The following is a 21,168-nucleotide window of genomic DNA, read 5'->3' on the forward strand; positions in this document are numbered from 1 at the left end:
AAGCAAAACTAGCAAATACTGTAATTAGCGAAACTGCTCATCTTCTGTTGCTATCTTTGCAAACTTGCTATCGTGTAATTACGAAATGTTTATTTCGAAATGTTTACTTCTACTTCTAGTACATTATTTTCTTCGCTAATGTTTTTGAAATGTTCAAATTCTCGCGGTATGGCTGTTTCGGTTATCTACCGTTCAAACAGTGAGCGCTGCAGCACAGTCAAGCACAGTCTGCATGATGATAATGTAATCATTGTAATTCAACTGCTTGTGATTCCTCTATTTATTTTGTTTAGACAACTTACATTTTTGTCAATTTGTTTGTACAATAAATTACAATTGCAAAATTACAAATATGAATATGCCTTTCTCTCTTCCTCTTATTGCTCGGCGTGTCCACCAATAGGACGGCCACCATTGATACCAATGAGAGGAGGGAATATGTATTTAAGAACGTCCTGTCGCCCTTGTTAATCGTAATTGGACTTCCATTGCTCGTGAACCACCGTGTTGGATCGGTTTTCAGACGTTTCAGACGTTTTGTTGCAGCTTTTTGTTACTTCTTTTTTCCATTGAAACTTGTAAGTATACCGATACTTTTCGCTTTAGACTTCAACTATTTTTCTTGACAAAGTGCTTATAGTTTCTGTTTATACATTTTTCGAGAACCCATGATTGCGTCAAGTTCTGTCTCTGCCGACTGAACCGGCTGATTGATTCTTTGAAAAGGCTACTGTGTAAAATTAAAACTATCAGGTTTTTAATTGATTGTTACATTTGTGGATTTATTTTAAGCAATTGTGACGGAGATGTAGGTAAAATATGTAGACAATGTATAGAGGCTTTGGCTATTAATAGTACGAAATGATTATTAATGGAGTCTGCCACGTTGTAAGATGGCTTTACGGATTAAATATTCAGTATAATAAAGTAATGAAACTCGTGAGAATCTTTCAGAATATGTGTATATATTTTTCTGAACATAATACATTCGTTTTATACAGTAAACTTAATTTATTCTTTTTCAGGAAGATGCCTTCTTATAAGCTGACTTACTTCCCAGTCAAAGCATTGGCTGAACCAATTCGCTTCATCTTAAGCTATGCTGGAGCTGAATTTGAAGATGTTCGTTTCAACAGAGATGATTGGCCAAAAATAAAACCTGGTAATTAAACCTCCTATACTTTTCAATTGATGCAAATGTAATGATATTTACACAAATCACAATAATATTTGTTTGCGAGTCAGCTTGAAGTACAATGGGTATTGTTAGGCACACAATATCCTCTGTTCTACGATAAATTCTCCATAATTACAATTCTTTTAAGAGAATGACATTAGATGTTTGTCTACAATATCCTAGAAACATAAGAAGTTGTTTTTATTGTGTTTAATTCTTTTATGTTATGTGTTGTTTTCAGATACACCATTTGGCCAGGTTCCTACTCTCGAAATTGATGGGAAAGTAGTCCCCCAATCTACTTCTATCTGTCGTTATTTGGCCAGGCAAAATGGTCTTGCTGGAAAAGATGACTGGGAAGCCCTTCAAATCGATGTTATTGTCGATACTATTCACGATGTCCGTATGAGTGAGTGTTTTCTACATTTTTCATATTGCTCACTGTTACCCTTGTGGCAGAATAAAATGTAATATTTATTTTTCAGAGATTGGTGCTTATTCTTACGAGACTAACGAGGTGACCAAGGCTGAGAAACTCAAAGTCGCCAACGAAGTGGTACCGTTCGTATTGGAGCGTCTGGATGCACAGGTGAAGAAGAACGGTGGTTACTTCGTCGGTGGCGCCCTTACCTGGGCTGATCTAACTTTCGTCGCTCTTCTCGATTACCTAAACTTCATGATGAAGTCAGACATCATCGAGAAATTCGACAACCTTAAGCAACTTAGAGATAAGGTCCTTGCTCTCCCCGCGATCAAAGCCTGGGTCGCCAAACGTCCTCAATCCGAATGTTAAATCTTTATTCGCTATTTTCACTCAACTTTGTATACATTTAGAAAAGTCTGTTATTCGGTATGAATCAGATCTTACAGATACAGAACATATAATTTTATCATCGCAATTGCGTTACTAATAGAATAGCAGCTATAAAGATTTCATTTACATCTCACCATTACTTTATCTTTGTTTGCTATAATAAAGTTATTTGTGTATCTATACAAATAGATGGAAAGACTTTGTTGAAATAGTATTATGCTTTTGTATCTCAATAAAGAGTTAATTTTATTAATTATTGTTGTAATTTTCTGTACGTTTTTTTTTATTGAAGAGTAGCTACAATACGTAGGTTAATGATAATATGTGTTAAACAAATTAACGAAAATTTGAAAATCGGACAACTTTCTGTAGCACTATGTTTATTATTCGTTGATCGATTAAAATAGATCAAATTTACATTTTGATAAAGTGTATATTAATCAAAATAACGGCAAATCACTTATCTAGATAGTGATCCGACAATTGTAGGCGCGGTAACAGTAAACAAGATACCAAATACGAAGTAATTGATACAGCTGTGCTGTTGCTAGTTGCGGAAAATGTTGCAGAGATAAAATCGAATTCAGAATTCTTGCAACTAGATTTGTATTCGCAATGGCGATTCCGATGAAGGTCGTTTCGTAGGCGTAACGGGATCGTTATGTGTAGGAATATCTCGAACTTATCACGCGTTAAAAGTAAAATTGCTGTTTTTTTTATTATTCAGATTGAATTATTTTTAAAGTCTAAACACGATAAAACTAGCTTTAGCTATGTCATTGTTAAGTTGGCACAGGAGTAGGCAAATGAATGACTGTACAAGTTTGAAACTGATTAAGCGAACACAGTCGTTTATTTTCATTTAGATAAGAATGACTAATTTACTTACCACGTTTAATATTAAACTAAAGCAAATGTTTTGTATTATCTAAACGATAAAAATCAGTTAGTTACGTATACCTTGCTTGTCATCGAATCTCTTTCTGAAGTCTGTCGTTCAAGATAGATTTCCTGATTGAAGTTGCGTAACCGATGTTAAACTAAACTTCATGAAAATGCAACGTGTAATGTAACATTGTTGCAACTCTTTATGAAACAATCGACAACTCGTAAAATTGGGCTTGATATAATATGCTGGTTTATCTGAAAAACCAATTATTTTAATGTGTATGTATTTGAATATTCCAATAGGAATCACGATAACATTGTGACAGTGGATATTATTTTCATTGCGCTAGTGGGGGGACTCTCGGAGTTAACAGTATATAAAATGATAGTCTAGTTAGAGACAAAGTTAGTAGGATCCGAGAGATCATCAATTCCAGTTGCTCGCGAGCGTATTCCTCTGAAGATCATCGTGAGTGTACATTTTCTTTTTCGAAACTTTTTAGTGCAAATTTTTAACTCCAATAAAAAAGATCAAATTTTATTCCGAAAGCTGCGCAAAACGTAACACTCTAATTGCTTAGTCAGAATTAAGAATTAGGATCTTGCTGTTACTGTTTAAGAGGGGAGTCTGGTCCAGCTAATGTATTTCTCTAATGCATATAATTTCCAGATATAATTAATTTTTGTTATTGAAACTTTTTTTACATATAAAGGGACGTTCAAAGAAGAAAATTTGACAGTGTAGATTTAATTTGAATGTATACAGGGTGTCCCAAAACTCGGGGAGGAACCGGAAATGGGGGGTAGCTGAGACGATTCTGAACAACAATTTCCTTTGCAAAAATGTCGGATGGGGCTTCGTTAAGGAGATATTAAGCGAAAACCCCGATCAATCAGAGCGCGCGTAGACCGTTGGAGCGGCCGCGGTAGCGAAGGCTACGCGCTAGGTCGATGCTTCGATGCACGTCGAGTCATTTGTTCGCGTGCAAGCGTGGCTACCAGCGCGTAGCCTACGCTACCGCGGCCGCTCCAACGGTCTATGCGCGCTCTGATTGGTCGGGATTTTCGCTTAATATCTCCTTAACGAAGCCCCATCCGACATTTTTGCAAAGAAAATTGTTGTTCAGAATCGTCTCAGCTACCCCCCATTTCCGGCTCTTCCCCAACTTTTGGGACACCCTGTATTAGCTGGACCAGACTCCCTCCTTCACACGTTGACAGCAGCCGTGGGGGTCACCAGTGACCCGTGGACGATACAATTTTAAATAATACTATCGTTATTATAATGGTTTGGAGAAATTAATGCCATACAGAACATGAAAAAATAATTTTATAAATACAAAGAAAATATATTTATATATTATTTTTGGTTCACACTGCGGTGGGTTACATTGAAACATGGTAGCAAAGGTGAACCAAAACAGTCGGCACTTTTTTAGTGCAATTCTTTGCTCTCATTCTATCTATCTCTTTTTAATTTGTTTCGTAACACACTTTGTAACAGTTTGAAACAACCGATAATCGCAAAAATGGTCTACAATGACTTGGAACTTTCAAATTGGAAGTCATCGATGATCCCCTGCACGAAAAGTCCATTAAACATCATTATATAACTCACCTTATCTACTGTATGTTGACGCCATCGACAAACCATGTAAAATCAACGTAATAATTCATTTACTACGATAGGAAGAAATTTAAACTATTTTTTGTCGAGATAAAGATAATACTGTACTGTGTCTACATCTGATAGTGTCTGTGAAGTGAGATTGCTGTCGTCAACCGGTTACTCGATTAACTGGTAGTAGCTTCAAAAAGGCTGGACCCTAGTAGTTGTTATTTAACTTCAATGCCAACTATATTATTCTTGTGACGGCATTCAGTAAATTGCCATGCAATGTTCTCAGACTATGAGCCATCATTTACTGCGTCACTGATAGATACTTTCCGTTTGTGTTTTGAATTCGCAACACTATACAGACTGCCATTTTCTTTAGTTCGTCAATATTTCTAATAACAGTGATACACAAATTTCAAAATATAAAATTCTTTTACTTATCCTTATATTATTCCCTTTTTATTTGATTATCGTTACATATTAGTGTTCCTCCCTGTATACTCAGCACTTGGTTTTTCTGACAACTAAGATAAATATCGAGTAAGATAAGATTATTCACGTTACTCTTATTCCCTCTATTTTTAACTTCATTATTATTATAAATATTATCAAACACTTATCTTGTCAAGACTACAATAATATTGAATATATTTCTTTGAATGAACCATTTGAGTAGATATAGAAATTGAAATCTTATTAATAATATTAGAATAAATTACTTAATGTTCGTATTATCGCACACATTCTGGCTGATCAGTGAAGCCATCTAGCGGTAGACAGGCCGAACTAATTTTACGAGTTTGGTCAGCGCCTCTATCGGGAAAACGCTCAAGTTTCTCCTCGATAGTTTCTTCTTTTACTGCTAGATGGCGTCATTAACAATGCTTTTTACCGACATGATGGTAATGTATCGACCGTGTCGGTAAAATGTAGTGTTAATGGCACCATCTAGCAGTAAAAGAAGGAACTATCGAGGAGAAACTTGAACGTTTTCCCGATAGAGGCGCTGACCAAACTTGTAAAATTAGTTCGATCTCTCTACCGCTAGATGGCTTCGCTGATCAACCAGAATACGCGCGAAATTTGAATTAGTTATGTGACCGTTAACAGTAATTTCTCCCGATATTAGCCAAGCCCAGAAACATATCCACGTTGTAAATATTCTCTAAACGTTAAATGATGTTTGAACACAGATAATGTCTACCTACAAGTTGACGTACTTCAATTTGACCGGCCTTGGTGAAGGAATCAGGTTCTTGTTGCACCATTGCGGCATCAAGTTCGAAGACCACAGAATCACTTTCGAGGAGTGGCCTAAATACAAGCCTAGTGAGTGTACTCGATATTTCGATAAATTGTTTTTATAGAGAAGTATATTCCAGTATAATTTCATTGCATAAGTCTCTGGCGAATTGCGACTAATTGTTACAAATTCCGCAGATATGCCAATGGGTCAGGTACCCGTTTTAGAGATCGACGGAAAGCCCTACGCTCAATCTAAGGCGATTTCACGTCTCATTGCCAGAAGGAACAATCTTTACGGTTCCAATGATATCGATGCTTATCATATTGATGCCACCGTCGATATTTTGGACGACGTGAGATTAAGTAGGTATCTGGGAACTCCATCCGTTTAACTGATTCCATTTCCCGCGGACGTTTTCAACAGCTATGAACATTCAGTAAACAAGATTAAAATACATTTTGCTATTTCACAGTATTTACTCAGCACTTTTTGGAGCAAGATCCTGAACGCAAAGAAAAACTGAAGAAGTTGGCTACGGAGAAGGTTTCATTTTGCATTGACAAACTTGAAGAACAAGTGAAGAATAATGGTGGATACTTGGTCAATGGAAAGGTGATTGTTGTTTAACTTGAGCCTCGATCGTGACTATTATAACAAGATATGTTAGGCTCTCGCGACGATTACTGCTGTATTGTTTCTAACAAGAAAATTAAAAATTTGTTGCAGTTGTCGTGGGCAGACATTCTCTTCACCACGTTTCTGGAATTTTTTTCGAATGTGCTCGAATCAGACCTGCTGAAGAATCATCCGGAACTGAAGAAATTGTCGGAGAAGGTTAGAGCGCTGCCCAGAATCAAGGCTTACCTGGACAAGCGACCCAAGACAACGATGTAAAAGGTGAACGACGATTGTCACGAGTTATCGTAATTAAATAAGAAAATTGTCGGATCGCGGCTGTGACCGTCGACTCTTTTATTACTAGCAAGCTGTTCGCACAAGGTTGCGAAGAAGCTTCATGCTATGTGATACATTATATGTATATTACAAATGTTACGCTACACATCAGAAGTAAACATATAAACAGAGACAGAGGGAGTTTATGTTTATGTTTATCTCAAGATTCGAAGATAAAAATAAATACTTACTTCAGTTATTTTCGTTAAACCTACTGGTATCGTTATTATATCGCCCATCAATATGTCAGCACCAAGCGGTACGAATGACTAAATACGTTTGGTATTAAAAATAGACTCCTCGCTCTTCGTGCTACGTGGTGTTTGAATTAGCTATAGACACTCCGTTGTTAATATTGATTGGCAAACGATGAAAGGTATCATTCAAAGAAGGATCGTTTACTGCTCGTTTGTTAATTTATACTTACTTCTGGCTTTAAACTAAAATTATATACAACAATTTTCTCATTGCCGTCGCGCTTTAACCCTTTGGTTGCTATCGACACTCCACAGGCGCTTGGTCGAAGTTGTACGCAGTCAAAGGGTTAAATTTAAAAAATCCAAAACAGATTCCTCTTTCGAATAATAAACGAGAATCGTCGAACATTCTACGATCGATCGGTTTTTGCGCTCAGAAGGATCGAATTCCGCTCGATTCGATTCGACGTGCGACGCTCGCTCGAGAGGAAAAAAAGATCAGACGCTGTCTTCCGGAATCGAGGATCAGGTGATCAGATCGCAGTTCAATTTGTTCATGTACTGCGCCAATTCTGTGCCAGCGTATTCCGTCTCGTCGAGATCCTGCAAGCTGGAGTTGCTGATGGTGTTCGTGCTCTCGATACTCGGATGGCTTTGAAACCGAGGTGGCAAAGCGCTCGCCGTTTTCGGTTTCGTCAACGAGTTGCCTGTGACCTTCTGCTGTGGTTGGAAGAGTCCCTTGGTGCCGAGTCTCAGTCTCTCCGCTAATACTCCTGTTTCAGGAGCAAATCGAAAAGTTTGAAATCTTCAAAACCGAGTCGATCATAGTCAGACAAGGCAAACACAAACGAAAGCTCTTTGACACTGAAGATTAGAATCACGACTACCCTTGACTGGTTTTAATTTACCGCAGAAAATGGTGTTTAATCCACGAAGTAAGAGGAAATAGAAGAGAACTCGTTAACGAACGTTTAATAATTCATCGAGCAAGTTACCAAGGGTGACGCCCTTCGCAGGACTCTGACTCTTCAGCAAGCAGTCGTTGGCACAAGCCGCGGTGACGTTGTTGTTACCCTCGTTGAATCCATTGCTGATCGTGGTCATCAAGGTGACTTGGCTGGCACTCGATCCCCTGGATATGCTTCTCTCATAATCCTGCGAATTCATCCTGTTCACCATCGATCGATGCTTCCGTTCCGGCAATCCGTTCAACTCGGTTGACATCGTTCGAGTCGCGTTCGATGACTTATGGTTGTCGTCGCTGAAGGAAATCGACGAGGAACACTGACGACCGTCTGCCTGTCTGGTCACGATGCGCGGGTACTTCGAGAGGCTGCTATACGTCGGCTGTCTAGGGACCGACTTCCTGGTGGACCATCCGCAGTTATTCGACAGCATCGACTGTAAGTTAACTTCAGTTCGTTCAATCTACCCCAGTGTTTTTGAAATTAGGCGATGCCTTATGATTCAAGGGGAGGCCGCGAAAGGATATATCGATTATTTTCTGAACAGAAAATTAAAAAAGAGAAACGGTGAATTTAGACCACAGAAAATATATGAGCGAAACTTGAACGAATTTCCAGGTGAATTGAATACAAGAAAAGCGAATTCCTTTGGAAGGTTTGATAGAGGTGTCGAGGGTGGGTCTCCGCTGGGAATTCTCAAGTGACAACTTACCTTGAAAGCCTCTCGGAATTTGTTGGACATAATGTTGTAGAGAAGCGGATTCACCGTCGTGGAGAGGTAATAAAATACCCCCGACATGTACGTGAGGATAGTGTAGACTATTACTAACACGTGCTGTGATTCGGTCTCGCTACTCTGCGCGTACACAGCCAACAGCCTTTGGGCATGAAATGGTGCCCAGCAGATGAAGAATGCCACCACCACTGCAACTGTAACGATCAAATTCTCTTTCACCTGTTTCCTACAGATTCTGTTCCTTCGAATTTAGTTTTAATGGCTACAAAATTACACTGGAATTACACTTGGCTGGGATTTCCGAAGATTGGAGAGTCTTGAAAGCTTAGATGTTTATAGTTAAGTGTGTCTATTGATTTGGGCTGCAGAGGGTGAAATTTACTTGGAAGATCTAGTTTCCTTCGAGCTTAGATATCTGCAGGCTTAAATTACTTGCGAAGTAGGAACAGAAGAAGTTACTTTGCTTTAACCTGGGTTTATGTGTTGTGCACTTACAAGGGGAGCTTTCAACTCAAAAGTTTCGCTCGAATAATGCATTTGTTTAAGTGTGACTTGGGTAAACGACCATGTATCTCCGGATGATCGAATAAATATTACTTATACAGAGTACACTTTCACCTTTTCGAGAGTGATCGATTTAGTATTATACGTAACGGACTACTAAGGCGTTGGAAAGGTCTCGTTTTTCATATTCGTGTAATCGGAATATCTGAATATCAGTGAACCAGAAAATAGTCACGGAAGGAAATACACATTTTTTAGAGAGTAAACACAATTATTTTCTTTGTCTAACTTAATACCCTTAACCTTCTGATTCATCGCCATGATCGATTGTTGCATCCAAAACGTAACGTATAACAAAGACTGGCGTCTCTTCCGATTCCAAGCATATCGTTTTTCCCCATTGTTAACTGTTCGCGTACGTACACGCGACTAGGTTTATTTTCTCTACAAATATTCGACAAGAAACGATTCATACAGCCGTGTACGTCTGTCTGGAGTTGAAACTTTCAAATGCAGTCGACTCCGGTGTACGCCATATGGCGGTGCATCAGTTGTTTCACAAACGAACCGAAATTGTGCAAATCCTATAATAGACAAAACATACGAAAATAAACAATTCGTCTTATGGACGATTTATTGGATCAACGATTTATTTGCATCAACGATGTTCGAAAAATGCGTTCGTCGATGTTTCGTCAAGATAAAAATCCATTCAACGATTACACACGCGAACTTAATATGTTTCTTATGTATTCTTTACGAGAAAGCGTAGATAAATTTGGGATTGATAACGATTAGGCTTAGCATGAAGTTTAGCATGAAGAAACAAAAATTAATTTTAAAATAGAAAGTTTCGTTGAAGGTTTGGAAGTTGGTTGATGGATTCCTATTTTCGATTTTTTCACTTTAGCCCCGCACAGGGTATTCGATGTAAAAATTATAAATGGTGATTTTTCATTTTCGCTCGGTGGAAATTAATTTGACGGGAACGGTTTTGAAAAATATGACGATAAGGGATAGGATATAGAGTGCGCCATTAAGCCCACGCGCGATATCGGCAGCAAAAATGGTCAATACAACCCGCGGGTGACGTTGCAGCGTCGAGAGGCCTCTATTTCGCGGTAATGTTTTACATTTTATGCCGAGCATCACGTGAAAATCTATCCTGTGGTTGAATTCGCGGCGTGACGGGCGCAATTTTTGTACGCGGTTATCTACTCGATGCAAACAGCTATCAGGGATGAAGATAAGTGACCCCAATGCACTCGTAAATTCGAAACCGTGCATTATCGGGGATACCTGTGCTTCCTGGACCTCTTCCTTTTAGCGATCGTGCATTACACGTGTCGCTCTGTCGCCGCAATGCGATAACTTCGAAAGCCATCGATTCCGTAAAAACACGAGACCCGTCGTGTCGAAACTGCCAGCACTTATCTCCGGAATCCGCAAACGAATAGCACGCGCTTGGACCTGATGTCCAAATATACACAATTTTTGCAACAAGTTTTTTTTCAGATTTGAATCCTTAGAAAACGACCTTCTAATTAATAGTAAATGAAGAAAAATGAAAGATCCTACGGCGAAATTCTATGCTCCCTCGAACAACAACCATTCAGAGGCATCTATTTACGGCTGCATTTTGGCAGCGTGGATTCGTATAACTTTCCGCAAACCCGCACGCGAATACGATCTATTTCCTGATCGATTTGCTTACGTAAACCACGAAGGATCAAACATCAACATACATTCAAGTCGAACCCGTATCGACGAATGAAATATGGCTGGACGTATTTTATCATTGGTACTCTCCGAGACTTCTGAGTGTAAATTGTATTGCTTTGGAACAGTGTTTCAAACTTCCATCAACATTGAGGACGTCTTGTTGAGTCGTTCGTCTTCCAGACTTCTAAAATTATATTCCCAGATTCCTAGACTCCGAGATATCCGCGTTATTAACTCCTAAATCTTTGGAGGGACTCGGTAAATCGACGATGCGTGTACCAAACAGGCGATAAGGTCTAAGGATCAATCGCTGAGGCTAACTTCTGCCGAAGGCAACCGATAGACGAGACCACCAAGACCTCTGAAATCCTATATAAATGTTATAAATATCGATGTTAGTTCCCAGATTAAACCAGATGACAATCAAACACCGTGCAAAACGGTACCAGTACGTCATCAGACTTCCGATGACGTTCCACCCGATGTAGATTCAATGTCAGCGGAGGTCTTTAAAAAAAAAAAAAAAAAAACAGCTGGGGGTGTCGGAGAGCATCGTTTTTAAGTATCGAGAGACGTCGGAAACCTCCGGAATCCATGTATTTCTTATTTTTTCCACGGGTGATATGTGGGATGACCGAAGACACTCCTTGTGTCGGCCAACAGAAGCCAGTTTCTTCGAAGAATATACGAGCTGTCGCTTTAAAATTAAATTTGACTTCCACGCGACGCGCAACGCGTTGCGAATAGTAGTGGGGCTATAGACTAGATCAAATCTCTTCGACTCTGAGCCGTGGGATTATTATTCGATAGCGGAAGCTGTCGAAACAGGACGGACTTTGAAATTTTGGTGGTTTTAAACCTTCAACGAGTCCCGGCCATTAGCATGGATAAATAAATTCAATCTTGGAATGCGTCGAATGCATTTTCGAAAGCAAAAATGAAGGAAACGGTTCGCGAATCTTCGATAATGGAAGTTTCGAAACGCATCCAACCGTCGAAATCAACCGAAGCTTACAAGACCATCCGGTATCGAGTAACGCGGGGAGCAATTCGGATCTTCGTAGTACCGCAAGTTTCGAGTCGGTAGTGAGACACAGATACGAACGGTAGTTGCGAAGTTCGAGACGTTTGTCGACTGCGCGCGTCACGCTTTGTCGACTCGTAAATCTGTAATTATAAACAAGACTGTTCTCGTTTCAGGGACAGTTTACAAAGGGAACGATTTCGATTGTAATTACCAGTTGCAGGAGAGCGCGGGGTATCGACAACTTCGGCCCGTGTAGATGCATATCGAAGGGTGACGCAGGAAACAATAGTTGGAGTTGAAAATGAAGGATAGACCGACGAATAGAGTCGCAGAATCTACGATTGATTGAAGCGAATCAGCCATATGCGGGATGGTTTGTTTGGACTCCTTTTGAATGCTATATTTAAACAACCTTGCAAATCTAGAGCGATAACAGTGGCTGGACGCGTTCGGAACCAGGAAGAAGTAGTCTACGACTCGTGGTTAGAAATAGACACGTTCAGGTGGTCCTTTCAATTTGAGATTTTACGAGAAGGCGGCAGGGAACGGGGTAAGAGGCGTTCTCGATGGGGAGAATTAATTTGTATGCATAGGATGCACCCAATTGTTGTGTAAGATGTCTGCAAGAGGACTGTCGTTTGCTTACCCTCCCGTGTCGTATAATGTACATAATCAGGAATCGAATAAAAGCAGTCTCTGTTAATTTCGGTACGAAAATTTAACGAGACTTTTCCTGAGATCAAAATGCAACAATGTGACATTACTCTGGTTTACGTTTCCAACAATTTTTACTTTCTTGGCGTCTCGAAGCGCGTTCATTGAACGATTACAATTGAAAACTGCACGTTTTCCTCGAATATTCGCTTCGCGCATGGAACGTCGAAACGTTTAATTATAAATACCGTTCCGCAGATCGCACTTGGTTCGTATGCTATCGCTATAAGCGAAGATACGCTGTTATTTCCGGAATACCATCCTCTTCTGATAGATACCTTCGTTTTTCGTTAATTTTATTTGTTTGCTGGTGTTTTATGAAACCCTGCATTTCTTTTACAAGGAGTGGCCAAAAGCATTCGCAATCAGCGGGAAGATCGAGGCGCTCAACAATCGACTCAACCCCCATAAATTGGCGTCGTTTACTCGGAGATGCTATGTCGTGTGATTTTTTCTATTGCGTGTTTGCGATCACAATGATATCCCCGAAAGGTAGGCTCGTAAAATTGTACGACCTCCTGATTTCTGCTACTTTATGGTACCGTGTGGTCACGGCCCCCGCTGTCGGCTTCATCGACAACGATATCGAGGCAAGCGAAACGATCCTCGACCGCACGAAATGGAACGACCCGACAAATGCGTGCCATCGATGCACATCGAGTAAAGTTCGAAGAATTTCATTTGATTTTTCTCGACCGAACGAATTCCACGATACCAGATCGATATCCAGGTCAATTAAAATTTCTGGCCTTCGTAAACCAAAAGGAAGGCTTAGAAACATGGCCTAAATAATTTCTAAACAACTCAACCCACTGATATTTCATTACCACTTCTTGCCAGCTCATCTCTATCGATTAATTCGTCCGTTAACCATATTTCATTCTTGTTGTCGGGGGGACATCTTCATCGATTAATCACAGCACGATACCGTGTTCCACCTCGTTCCGTTCATTACGGTAGTAATTGCTCTCCAATAATGGGAACAACTCAAGAAACAATACGAGACCATTCAGCCGCAATAAATTCACCCTACACCCGAAACTCGTGTGAACGCTCGTAAAAGAATGTATCATCGGGGAATTTATCAGCAGAAGAAAGTATTTTTACGAGGTCGTAAAGCAACAAATCTCTTTCCGCGTCGTATGGATTAAGAGACCATTCCAAATCGGAGCGGACCCGTAAGAACTGGGCCATTTTCGGGAATGTATCGTACAAGCTATTTAAGATCGTACCAAATAATCCGGTATTGGCTCTGTCAACGGGATACAGGGAGTAGAGTACCTACTCTTCAACAAATAGAGGAGATCGATGTTTCTGAATTCTAGACTGAAATACTCACTTAAGCCTTCGACACCCCTTGATATTTTCGAAGTTGTCCAAACAATAGATCAAAGATAGTTATCCGACAACCGAAAGGAATTTCGTGGAGGCGTTGTTTCTCTTTCCTTGTCCTCCATTAATCAACGATGCTTCGTTTAGTTAAGCGCCGACGAACCGGTTTTAAAGATGCCTCTCAAGGTAGAACGAGACATTAAGAACAAGAATTATGACTAATTTTTCCTTAGACATTTTATTTCCGAAACACAAATGTCCTTAACATGTCCCTGGATCCAAGGATTCTAGCTAAACGATCGAACAACAAGGATGGGCCAATAGCAAATTTCGATTAGCGAACAGAAGACAAACGCCAATCGATCTGTTATTCGTGCAAAAATAAAATCGGAGTATTAAATTATATTTATAATATATAATGAATAATATATAAATGTATAGAGCACAGGATGTACAGGACTGTGATGATGTATAATATAATATATATATATAATATATAATGTAAATATATATATGATTTATGTATTATTCATCATATATTATAAATATAATTTGATATTCCGATTTTATTTTTACATATATATATGTATATATATGAAACATATATTATAATATATAAATTATATACAATTAAATTATATTTCCTTTTGTCAGAAGGCGAGGAAAATTGAGAATTTTGCTCACCCAACATTCGAATCACGTTTCTCTGGGCATTGCTTTTTCCTCGACCGCTGTCACAGTGATTCAATCCAGCGGGCAAGTGATTCCTCTTAACGGTGGCGGCGGTGAGGAGTCTCGATTTCCTGAGCTGGATCGCGATCAGGATGTACAGGACTGTGATGATCGTCATGGGGACGACGAAAAACAGAATGGTTGATATCTGGAACGCGTGCTCGATCAGGGTCCACTTTGTCGAGCATCTAGCGGTGTCCAAGATCGGTGAATCGTTGTCGTACTGGTAAACGATGCCGAACGTGTACGCTTGTGGCACCGCCAGGCACAGCGCCAGCACCCAAATCACGATCACGAATTTTACGGCCCGTGACAGCTTCGACATCGTGTGGGAGATTATCGGATGACAAATCGCGACGTACCTGAAACAAAGCGACTCGCGTCGTTGAAAAATGCATTTGCCAATTTTCCTCGTCGATGATTGTAATTTTCGGGGTATTTTTAGGGTTACGTCACAATAGTTCTTGCATAAAAGTAACTATTCTAGCTCTTGTTACACCAGACTCCTCGACAAAAATTTCAAAAGGTTGACCTGCTTTTGGTTTAATAATGGTTCAGTGTCTGCGGATTTTATGCTGTGTCAATCTAATAATATTACCATTTTATTTTGCATAAGTGTACATACTCTGAATACCCCTACATAAGATCCGCAACCAAGTCGTAACATTAGCCAAATCGAGCGGAGCAGGAGATACCACCGAGACGAAAACGTTCGAAAAATTGTGACCTTTGACAACCGTGACGCGGTGAAAGCGCAAAGGAAAAAATTGAAATTTGAAAAGAAACTTGTCACTCCGTTTGACGAGGCACAGCCCAGTCTTAATTGTAGTTTTACGAGATAGAATTACACCGTCCCCTTGTTGCGAGACGGAGACAAATGTTTGCTTCCCGAAAATAAAAAGGACCGAGAAGTCCGAAAGTGTACGACGAGTTTTATTTGCGTCCACCGGGAAGGGTTACTTCCGACAGCTTTGGTAACCTACGTATGACAGGGGGATGACGTGTAACCGTACACCTCGAATGCTTGATGCTTTTAGACGGGAATGTTGTGGTCTATAATTAAGAGGGCGAACAATGTTTTACTCTGCTACGCAGCTAAATACCCAAATTCCGATTCACCGTTCGATATTTGTTGATGGAACGGATACGAACTTATGTCTCCGAGAAGAAACAGCCCTTTCTCTTTTCTACCCCAGATCTCGTACAAAAGCCTTTCGCTCGAGGACTATCAATCTTGGTCGGTTGCTCGTGGAAGAACCGAGTATAGGCTCGAAGAACGTCTAATTGAAATCCACTTAGGGAGGAACAAATTTTTATTAGAATAACAGATGACGAATGGAAACACTCTACAGCGATTTATTCCGTATATTTATTCCAGCAGACAGCTGTTCGGACAGCGAAATTTTATTTCGTTGTACAATCCGGATTGAAATGTTTATCGACAAAACGACACATGAAAAACTGTTCATATTTTATTCATCGTTGGAAAATTGTATGTAGGCAGAAATTTTGTCCATCGCTGAATCCGCTCACGAGTAACGGGAACAATTTATTCGCCTGCTGTGGAAACACCCGTTCCGTCTACAATAAATACATTGAAAGTTTGCCAACGACACGTAAAGAAAATGCGGAACAATTATATGTATATAAGAGTTCGCTGCATCGAATTATAATCGACGCCTCTATGGAAGCGTTCGACTGACAAGAATATCACGCAATCTGTTTCCATTTAAATTTCATTTACTTTCGCAGGCTGGCAGTATCAGAGAATAATCTTGATTCATTTTTTTGAAAATAGAAGAATATTTCAGTCCACTGTTAAATGCATTTATGGTGGAATTAGAAGACTCAAAGACTAGAGTTTCGTGAATCGTAGTTTAGGAGACGCTAGTTGAAACGAGGGGCAGGCGGTCGTCTCGAGTTAAATAGAAAGACAATTCGACGGCCACCATCGATCAGGGATGACACTTTCGAAAGACGTACACAAATAGTCCGAGCGGCTAGGGGGTAGCAGAAAACGGCCCATCCGTTTTCCCCTTTCGAACGTCCCAAGCCGTTCTCGAGATCCTCGGGGGCCATTACTCTCCGTCCAAGGAATCGCTTGACGGTATTCCGGGGCGGTAATTCAAAGTCGTCACGTACCTTTCGACTGTGAACGCCGTGATGGTCAGCACCGTAGCGTTTGCTGACGTCTCCGCGGCGAAGCTCTGAATAATGCAGAACGCCTCTCCGAACACGTACGGGAAATTGGACCATATGTAGTACATTTCCGGCGGCAGGCCCGATATCAGCAACAACAGATCAGACACCGCCAGACTGAACAGATAGTAATTGGTTGCGGTGTGCATGGACTTGTTACGCGCTATCACCACGCACGTGGACACGTTCCCGACCACACCCGTGAAGAAGATCACCGCGTAGATAACGGTGATCGGTAAGACGATGTACAGAGGATCCCGTCGCAACGACGAGTCATCCTCCTGCAGGAACACTGGATCCGCCGATGCGTTCGAATCCCCGGAGATCATTTTCTGATCTTTTAATAACAACCCTTCACGGGATCAGATGACAAGACAGCTTTGAAAGCGAACGCGACCACAGAGATTTGTTTCGTCTGAGCTTAAAGCATGGGTCGTCAACCCGTCGCGCGTGTTATCCGCGCTTGGTCCACGACATCCGAATCCAAGGGAGGTGGACAAACACCGGAACGTGGCTAGGGCTTAGCTAAATGATCCGCTCCGTGTCGATACCAGGTCTCGAAAATAGTCAACCTCGATCGGAACGCTGACGCCTCCGCGAAAAATCGTGAGTTTGGAAACGTGGTGAATGGTAAATACTTCTCGTCTCTCGCGGGACATATTAATAGAAGATCAGCAGGGTGATGGAGCGGGTTTATTATGGTGTGGCGTCGGTACGCGGAAACCACCTTCTCGAGATGCGTCCGGTAATAGCTCGATTCGATCGCCTGTCCTCGAGACCAAATTCAGGAAGTGTATCTCTCGTTCCCAAACTTTTCTCTTGTTGTTCGCTGGTTGCCTAGGGTCACTGACTCCAATTTCACCATCCAACTTTAAAGGCTTCCCGAGGCTGTGTCCACTTCTCGATCATTTCTCTCGCGATAGACGCCCATAAGCGTTCAACGTCTGTACACGTTCAACGTATGGAAAAGTTTCACGCATGCAGCATACGTCTTGAGTCCAGCTCGTCCGCAGTTAAAGGGTTAATCGATTGTTGTGACAATTTATGGGGAGTAACAGCCACTCGATATCTCTACTCATGGATCGAACCAAACCAATTATTACCGGTGCCATTAAGCTCCATCTGGATCTAGTCTAGCTGAATCGCCCATAGAACTATCCCGTTGAGCCACGCAATAATAGTTACTCGATCAACCCGATGTAGTAACCGAGGCCCGACTGAACTCTGAGAACGATATATTAATTAATTTATAATTTACAATTTCGATAGTTTATCTTCATCGTAGCGATTAATTTGTTACCGCAGCTACTTCCTTTGATATGGATATCGTATCAATTTATGTCGTACGACGTAACAACCTCGCAATTCCTCTACTTGCTCTGTCAATTCAGATCCGAGCGAAGACGAAGAGGTCTGGACTGTGATTCGGCCTTCTGATCGCCGACACTGTTTGCGAATAACTTGCGATCGAGCATAGTTCGATCGCCTATCTCATCTGTCAACGCATGTTAGGCTACTCTCGATCACTCGGATGTTTCTCGTTAGTTTGTTTAAGAAACGCAACGTCTCTTTGCTTCACATAGTAAATATGTAAAGGCAGTTACAGGAAAAGGTTGTAAACTTCTGATCTAAATATTATACAATTCATTATTTTAGTCACTAAGCATGGTTTCACTTGTTTATCCGATGATTACGACATCCGAGTTAATTCCGGCTTGGCAGTTAGGATATTCAAGACGTTATTTATTGAACTACACGTTTATTATCGAGTTCATCAACGACCATTTCCTTCCAGTATTTGTCCTCGCGGACACCAACCACATGTAGTCCGTTTTCAAGTACAAATTAACTACGAGTAATTAACGACACGAACGAGTTCAAGTCTCCGATCAAGTACCACAAAACACAAATTTCTACTCGTTCAAAGGACTCGCGAATACGTGTATAAATGTAGCGCTCCTCGTTATCCACCCTTTCCGTAAAGTAAAAATTCTGTATCGTTCTCAGATTTTCAAATTACACTGACAGAATCGAAAACTGTTCGGATCGAATAGAATGCTCGTGACGCCTGACAAGCACATTATCAGTTTCGAACACAAGCATCGGCCAACATCGGTTTCCTTTTCCTTCAGACCGACACGATCAGCCGGTGGTTCGCTCGCGACTGAACATCCTTCGATGATCCATAGAACCGTCGGCGTCGCGTCCCCCCAGCGAAACGAGCGCGTGTCTGTTCGTGGCACGTTGAGTATAATCGACGCTGGAACGAGCAATGGATTGATTCGCTAGCGTCACCGAGTTTTTGACACTAACAGACTCGAATTAACGGGTGTCGTCGCTGATCGCACGATGTCGTAATCAGTGTCAATTCCTGAACGATAAACCTCTCTAATCTCGCGTGACTTCTGAATTCCTGTAGGCGTTATCTAGATTTTTTTCTTTTTTACTCTGACATAATCTTATTACCAATGCGAATCAATTATGGTGTTGGCACTACGATGATTCACAACTTGGGGTACCCTTTAACGTACTTAGAGAAACATGAATGGATGAATAGACAAAGGCGTAGAATAAATCAGTACACGGTGTTCTGGTTTGGCGCCTGTTATTCAAATAAATTGCCCGCGCGTTACTAGTCGAAGCTCTACGAAACGATGCGAAACATCTTATGTACCGGTTTATCGCCACGTTTGATCACAGTGCTCCAGATACATTTGCAAAAAGGGAACACCATTCAGGAATTTTTTTAGTCGAAGAAAAGAACGGAGGCGTAGCACATCGAAGTTCCGCGAAAGGAAACGCTACTCGAGGTAATTGTTTATTTCGCGAGAACATTTTCAGTCGAAGTGGAAAAACGTACACGATCGATAGTTGAGCTTCACGGCGGATTTCGGAATCGACCGATGTCCACGAGAACCGAACGCGTTCTGGCCACGAAGGAGCGATGTCGCGAATTTGAAAGTAGGATCGCCGCGCTTAGGATGTCCTCGCAACAAAACACCGCCTTTTGCACCTGCGTTCTCGACCTCGACCCTCCGGTCCGTTCGATAATCGTCCGTAGCGAAGAAGTTAATTCGGGAGGAAAAGATTACCGAAATCAATTTTCGAGTTACATTAAAGATGATATAATCTTCAGGGATTAAGGTATCCCGAAATATTCTTCATTGAAATGTCATCGAATAAGAAATGAATTTTTACCGATTCAGCCGCGAAATTACCCTCCGACCGCAATTTCGTTGCGTAGGAGGCACGATATTCTACGCGGTACGAGTTAGGTGAGACGATATGTATTCAAATTGCTGGATTGGGAATTATTTATTGAATATTAGCACAGCCAGAAATATCTGGATGCCTCGTGGAGCTGTCATTTCCATTTAACATTTCGATCACTAAAACTCGTGGTCCGTAAGAATGACATACTTTTAAAATATAAATAAAATTATGGTGATATACGACCGAAACGTGACGTGGTGGAACATTATTGTATTCGATTTTCGATATTCAAATAGGCTGCAAATACCGCGTCGAATGTTTTCCTCGTGCATCGAATGGTCAATGAAAACGGCAAGAAAAGAATACCTCACCTGTTGCATGGAGAACACTCGTTCCTATTGGCCCCGTTTCCTTTTAAGACCGTGTTTTATCGGGCGGAAGCGATCATACAACGAAAAAGTATCCGCAGATTTGTTGCATACGCGATATCTCAACGTTAAATCGATTCCCTTGATTTGTCGGAGTGGATCCTGGAGACAAGAGACAGTTCCATGGCACTCTTCGTCGCTGATTTTAATTTCTGCTGAACGTCACCTGTTGCATCCAAGCGTATCGCAGAGTACGTCAAACGATCGTAACAAACAGAAATAAATAACAATAATATCAATAGCGATCGATTCTTAAATTACCATTTCACAGGTTTTGGGTCAGAACATAGTCTCATTAAGGACTCCAGATTTGATACATTCGTGGCGCATGCGAATATGAAAAATATACGACTAATGTATTCAGAATATACCCACTCGCGCAAAATGAAATATTAATATTATTACGAGATTCGCAGTCTACTCATTAGCAATCGCTAATTAGATTCATTTCTTCACGATCATCCTGTACGCTTGATTGCGTGCAATCAACGCGAATCCTTCGAGCGTATATGCACCGCCACTTCGTTCCTCGTATCGAAGAAAGACGTCAAAGAGTAACTGAAACGGAAATTGACTTATTTCGAAGAAGAGTTCATCTTTGAGGGCAATTAAAGTCTTCGAGAACCGGAGATCTTAATTGGTCCAAGAGTCTGTTAAACTTTAAATAAACGAAACAAGCAGAAACCCATATTTATTTTTGTA

At 40.8% G+C, this 21,168-nt stretch overlaps 2 protein-coding genes across 3 annotated transcripts; one reads left to right on the forward strand and one right to left on the reverse strand.

Annotated features, from left to right (window-relative positions):
• The first annotated feature begins 431 nt into the window (after positions 1 to 431).
• On the forward strand, positions 432 to 6,907 carry LOC128889565 (glutathione S-transferase-like). Its single transcript, XM_054147288.1, has 10 exons — positions 432 to 578; positions 1,026 to 1,162; positions 1,419 to 1,586; positions 1,663 to 1,965; positions 2,460 to 2,485; positions 3,274 to 3,348; positions 5,691 to 5,826; positions 5,938 to 6,105; positions 6,216 to 6,355; positions 6,470 to 6,907. The coding sequence occupies exons 2-10, from the start codon at positions 1,030 to 1,032 to the stop codon at positions 6,635 to 6,637; spliced, it is 1,317 nt and encodes a 438-aa protein (XP_054003263.1). The 5' UTR covers positions 432 to 578; positions 1,026 to 1,029; the 3' UTR covers positions 6,638 to 6,907.
• On the reverse strand, positions 6,682 to 19,634 carry LOC128889615 (pyrokinin-1 receptor-like). 2 transcript variants are annotated; one of them, XM_054147367.1, is made up of 5 exons: positions 16,769 to 19,634; positions 14,579 to 14,988; positions 8,572 to 8,789; positions 7,968 to 8,295; positions 6,682 to 7,667 (listed from the first exon to the last, which is right to left on the reverse strand). In XM_054147367.1, the coding sequence occupies exons 1-5, from the start codon at positions 17,152 to 17,154 to the stop codon at positions 7,420 to 7,422; spliced, it is 1,590 nt and encodes a 529-aa protein (XP_054003342.1). In that variant the 5' UTR covers positions 17,155 to 19,634; the 3' UTR covers positions 6,682 to 7,419. The 2 variants fall into 2 exon arrangements, with proteins under 2 accessions (XP_054003342.1, XP_054003341.1); XM_054147366.1 differs by having other exon boundaries at positions 7,890 to 8,295.
• Positions 19,635 to 21,168: the final 1,534 nt, after the last annotated feature.

The sequence above is a fragment of the Hylaeus anthracinus genome, unplaced genomic scaffold, assembly GCF_026225885.1.
Source record: "Hylaeus anthracinus isolate JK02 unplaced genomic scaffold, UHH_iyHylAnth1.0_haploid 11997, whole genome shotgun sequence".
Lineage (NCBI taxonomy): Eukaryota > Metazoa > Arthropoda > Insecta > Hymenoptera > Colletidae > Hylaeus > Hylaeus anthracinus.

Excerpts from the sequence above, each read along its gene's own strand:
- LOC128889565 (XM_054147288.1), top strand. The coding sequence starts at position 1,030 with ATGCCTTCTTATAAGCTGACTTACTTCCCAGTCAAAGCATTGGCTGAA. Across the intron at positions 2,486-3,273 it reads ATCCGACAATTGTAGGCGCG|TTAGAGACAAAGTTAGTAGG; the intron begins GTAACAGTAAAC and ends ATGATAGTCTAG. Across the intron at positions 6,356-6,469 it reads GATACTTGGTCAATGGAAAG|TTGTCGTGGGCAGACATTCT; the intron begins GTGATTGTTGTT and ends AATTTGTTGCAG.
- LOC128889615 (XM_054147366.1), bottom strand. The coding sequence starts at position 17,154 with ATGATCTCCGGGGATTCGAACGCATCGGCGGATCCAGTGTTCCTGCAG. Across the intron at positions 14,989-16,768 it reads ACGGCGTTCACAGTCGAAAG|GTACGTCGCGATTTGTCATC; the intron begins GTACGTGACGAC and ends GCTTTGTTTCAG. Across the intron at positions 8,296-8,571 it reads AATTCCGAGAGGCTTTCAAG|TCGATGCTGTCGAATAACTG; the intron begins GTAAGTTGTCAC and ends GTTAACTTACAG.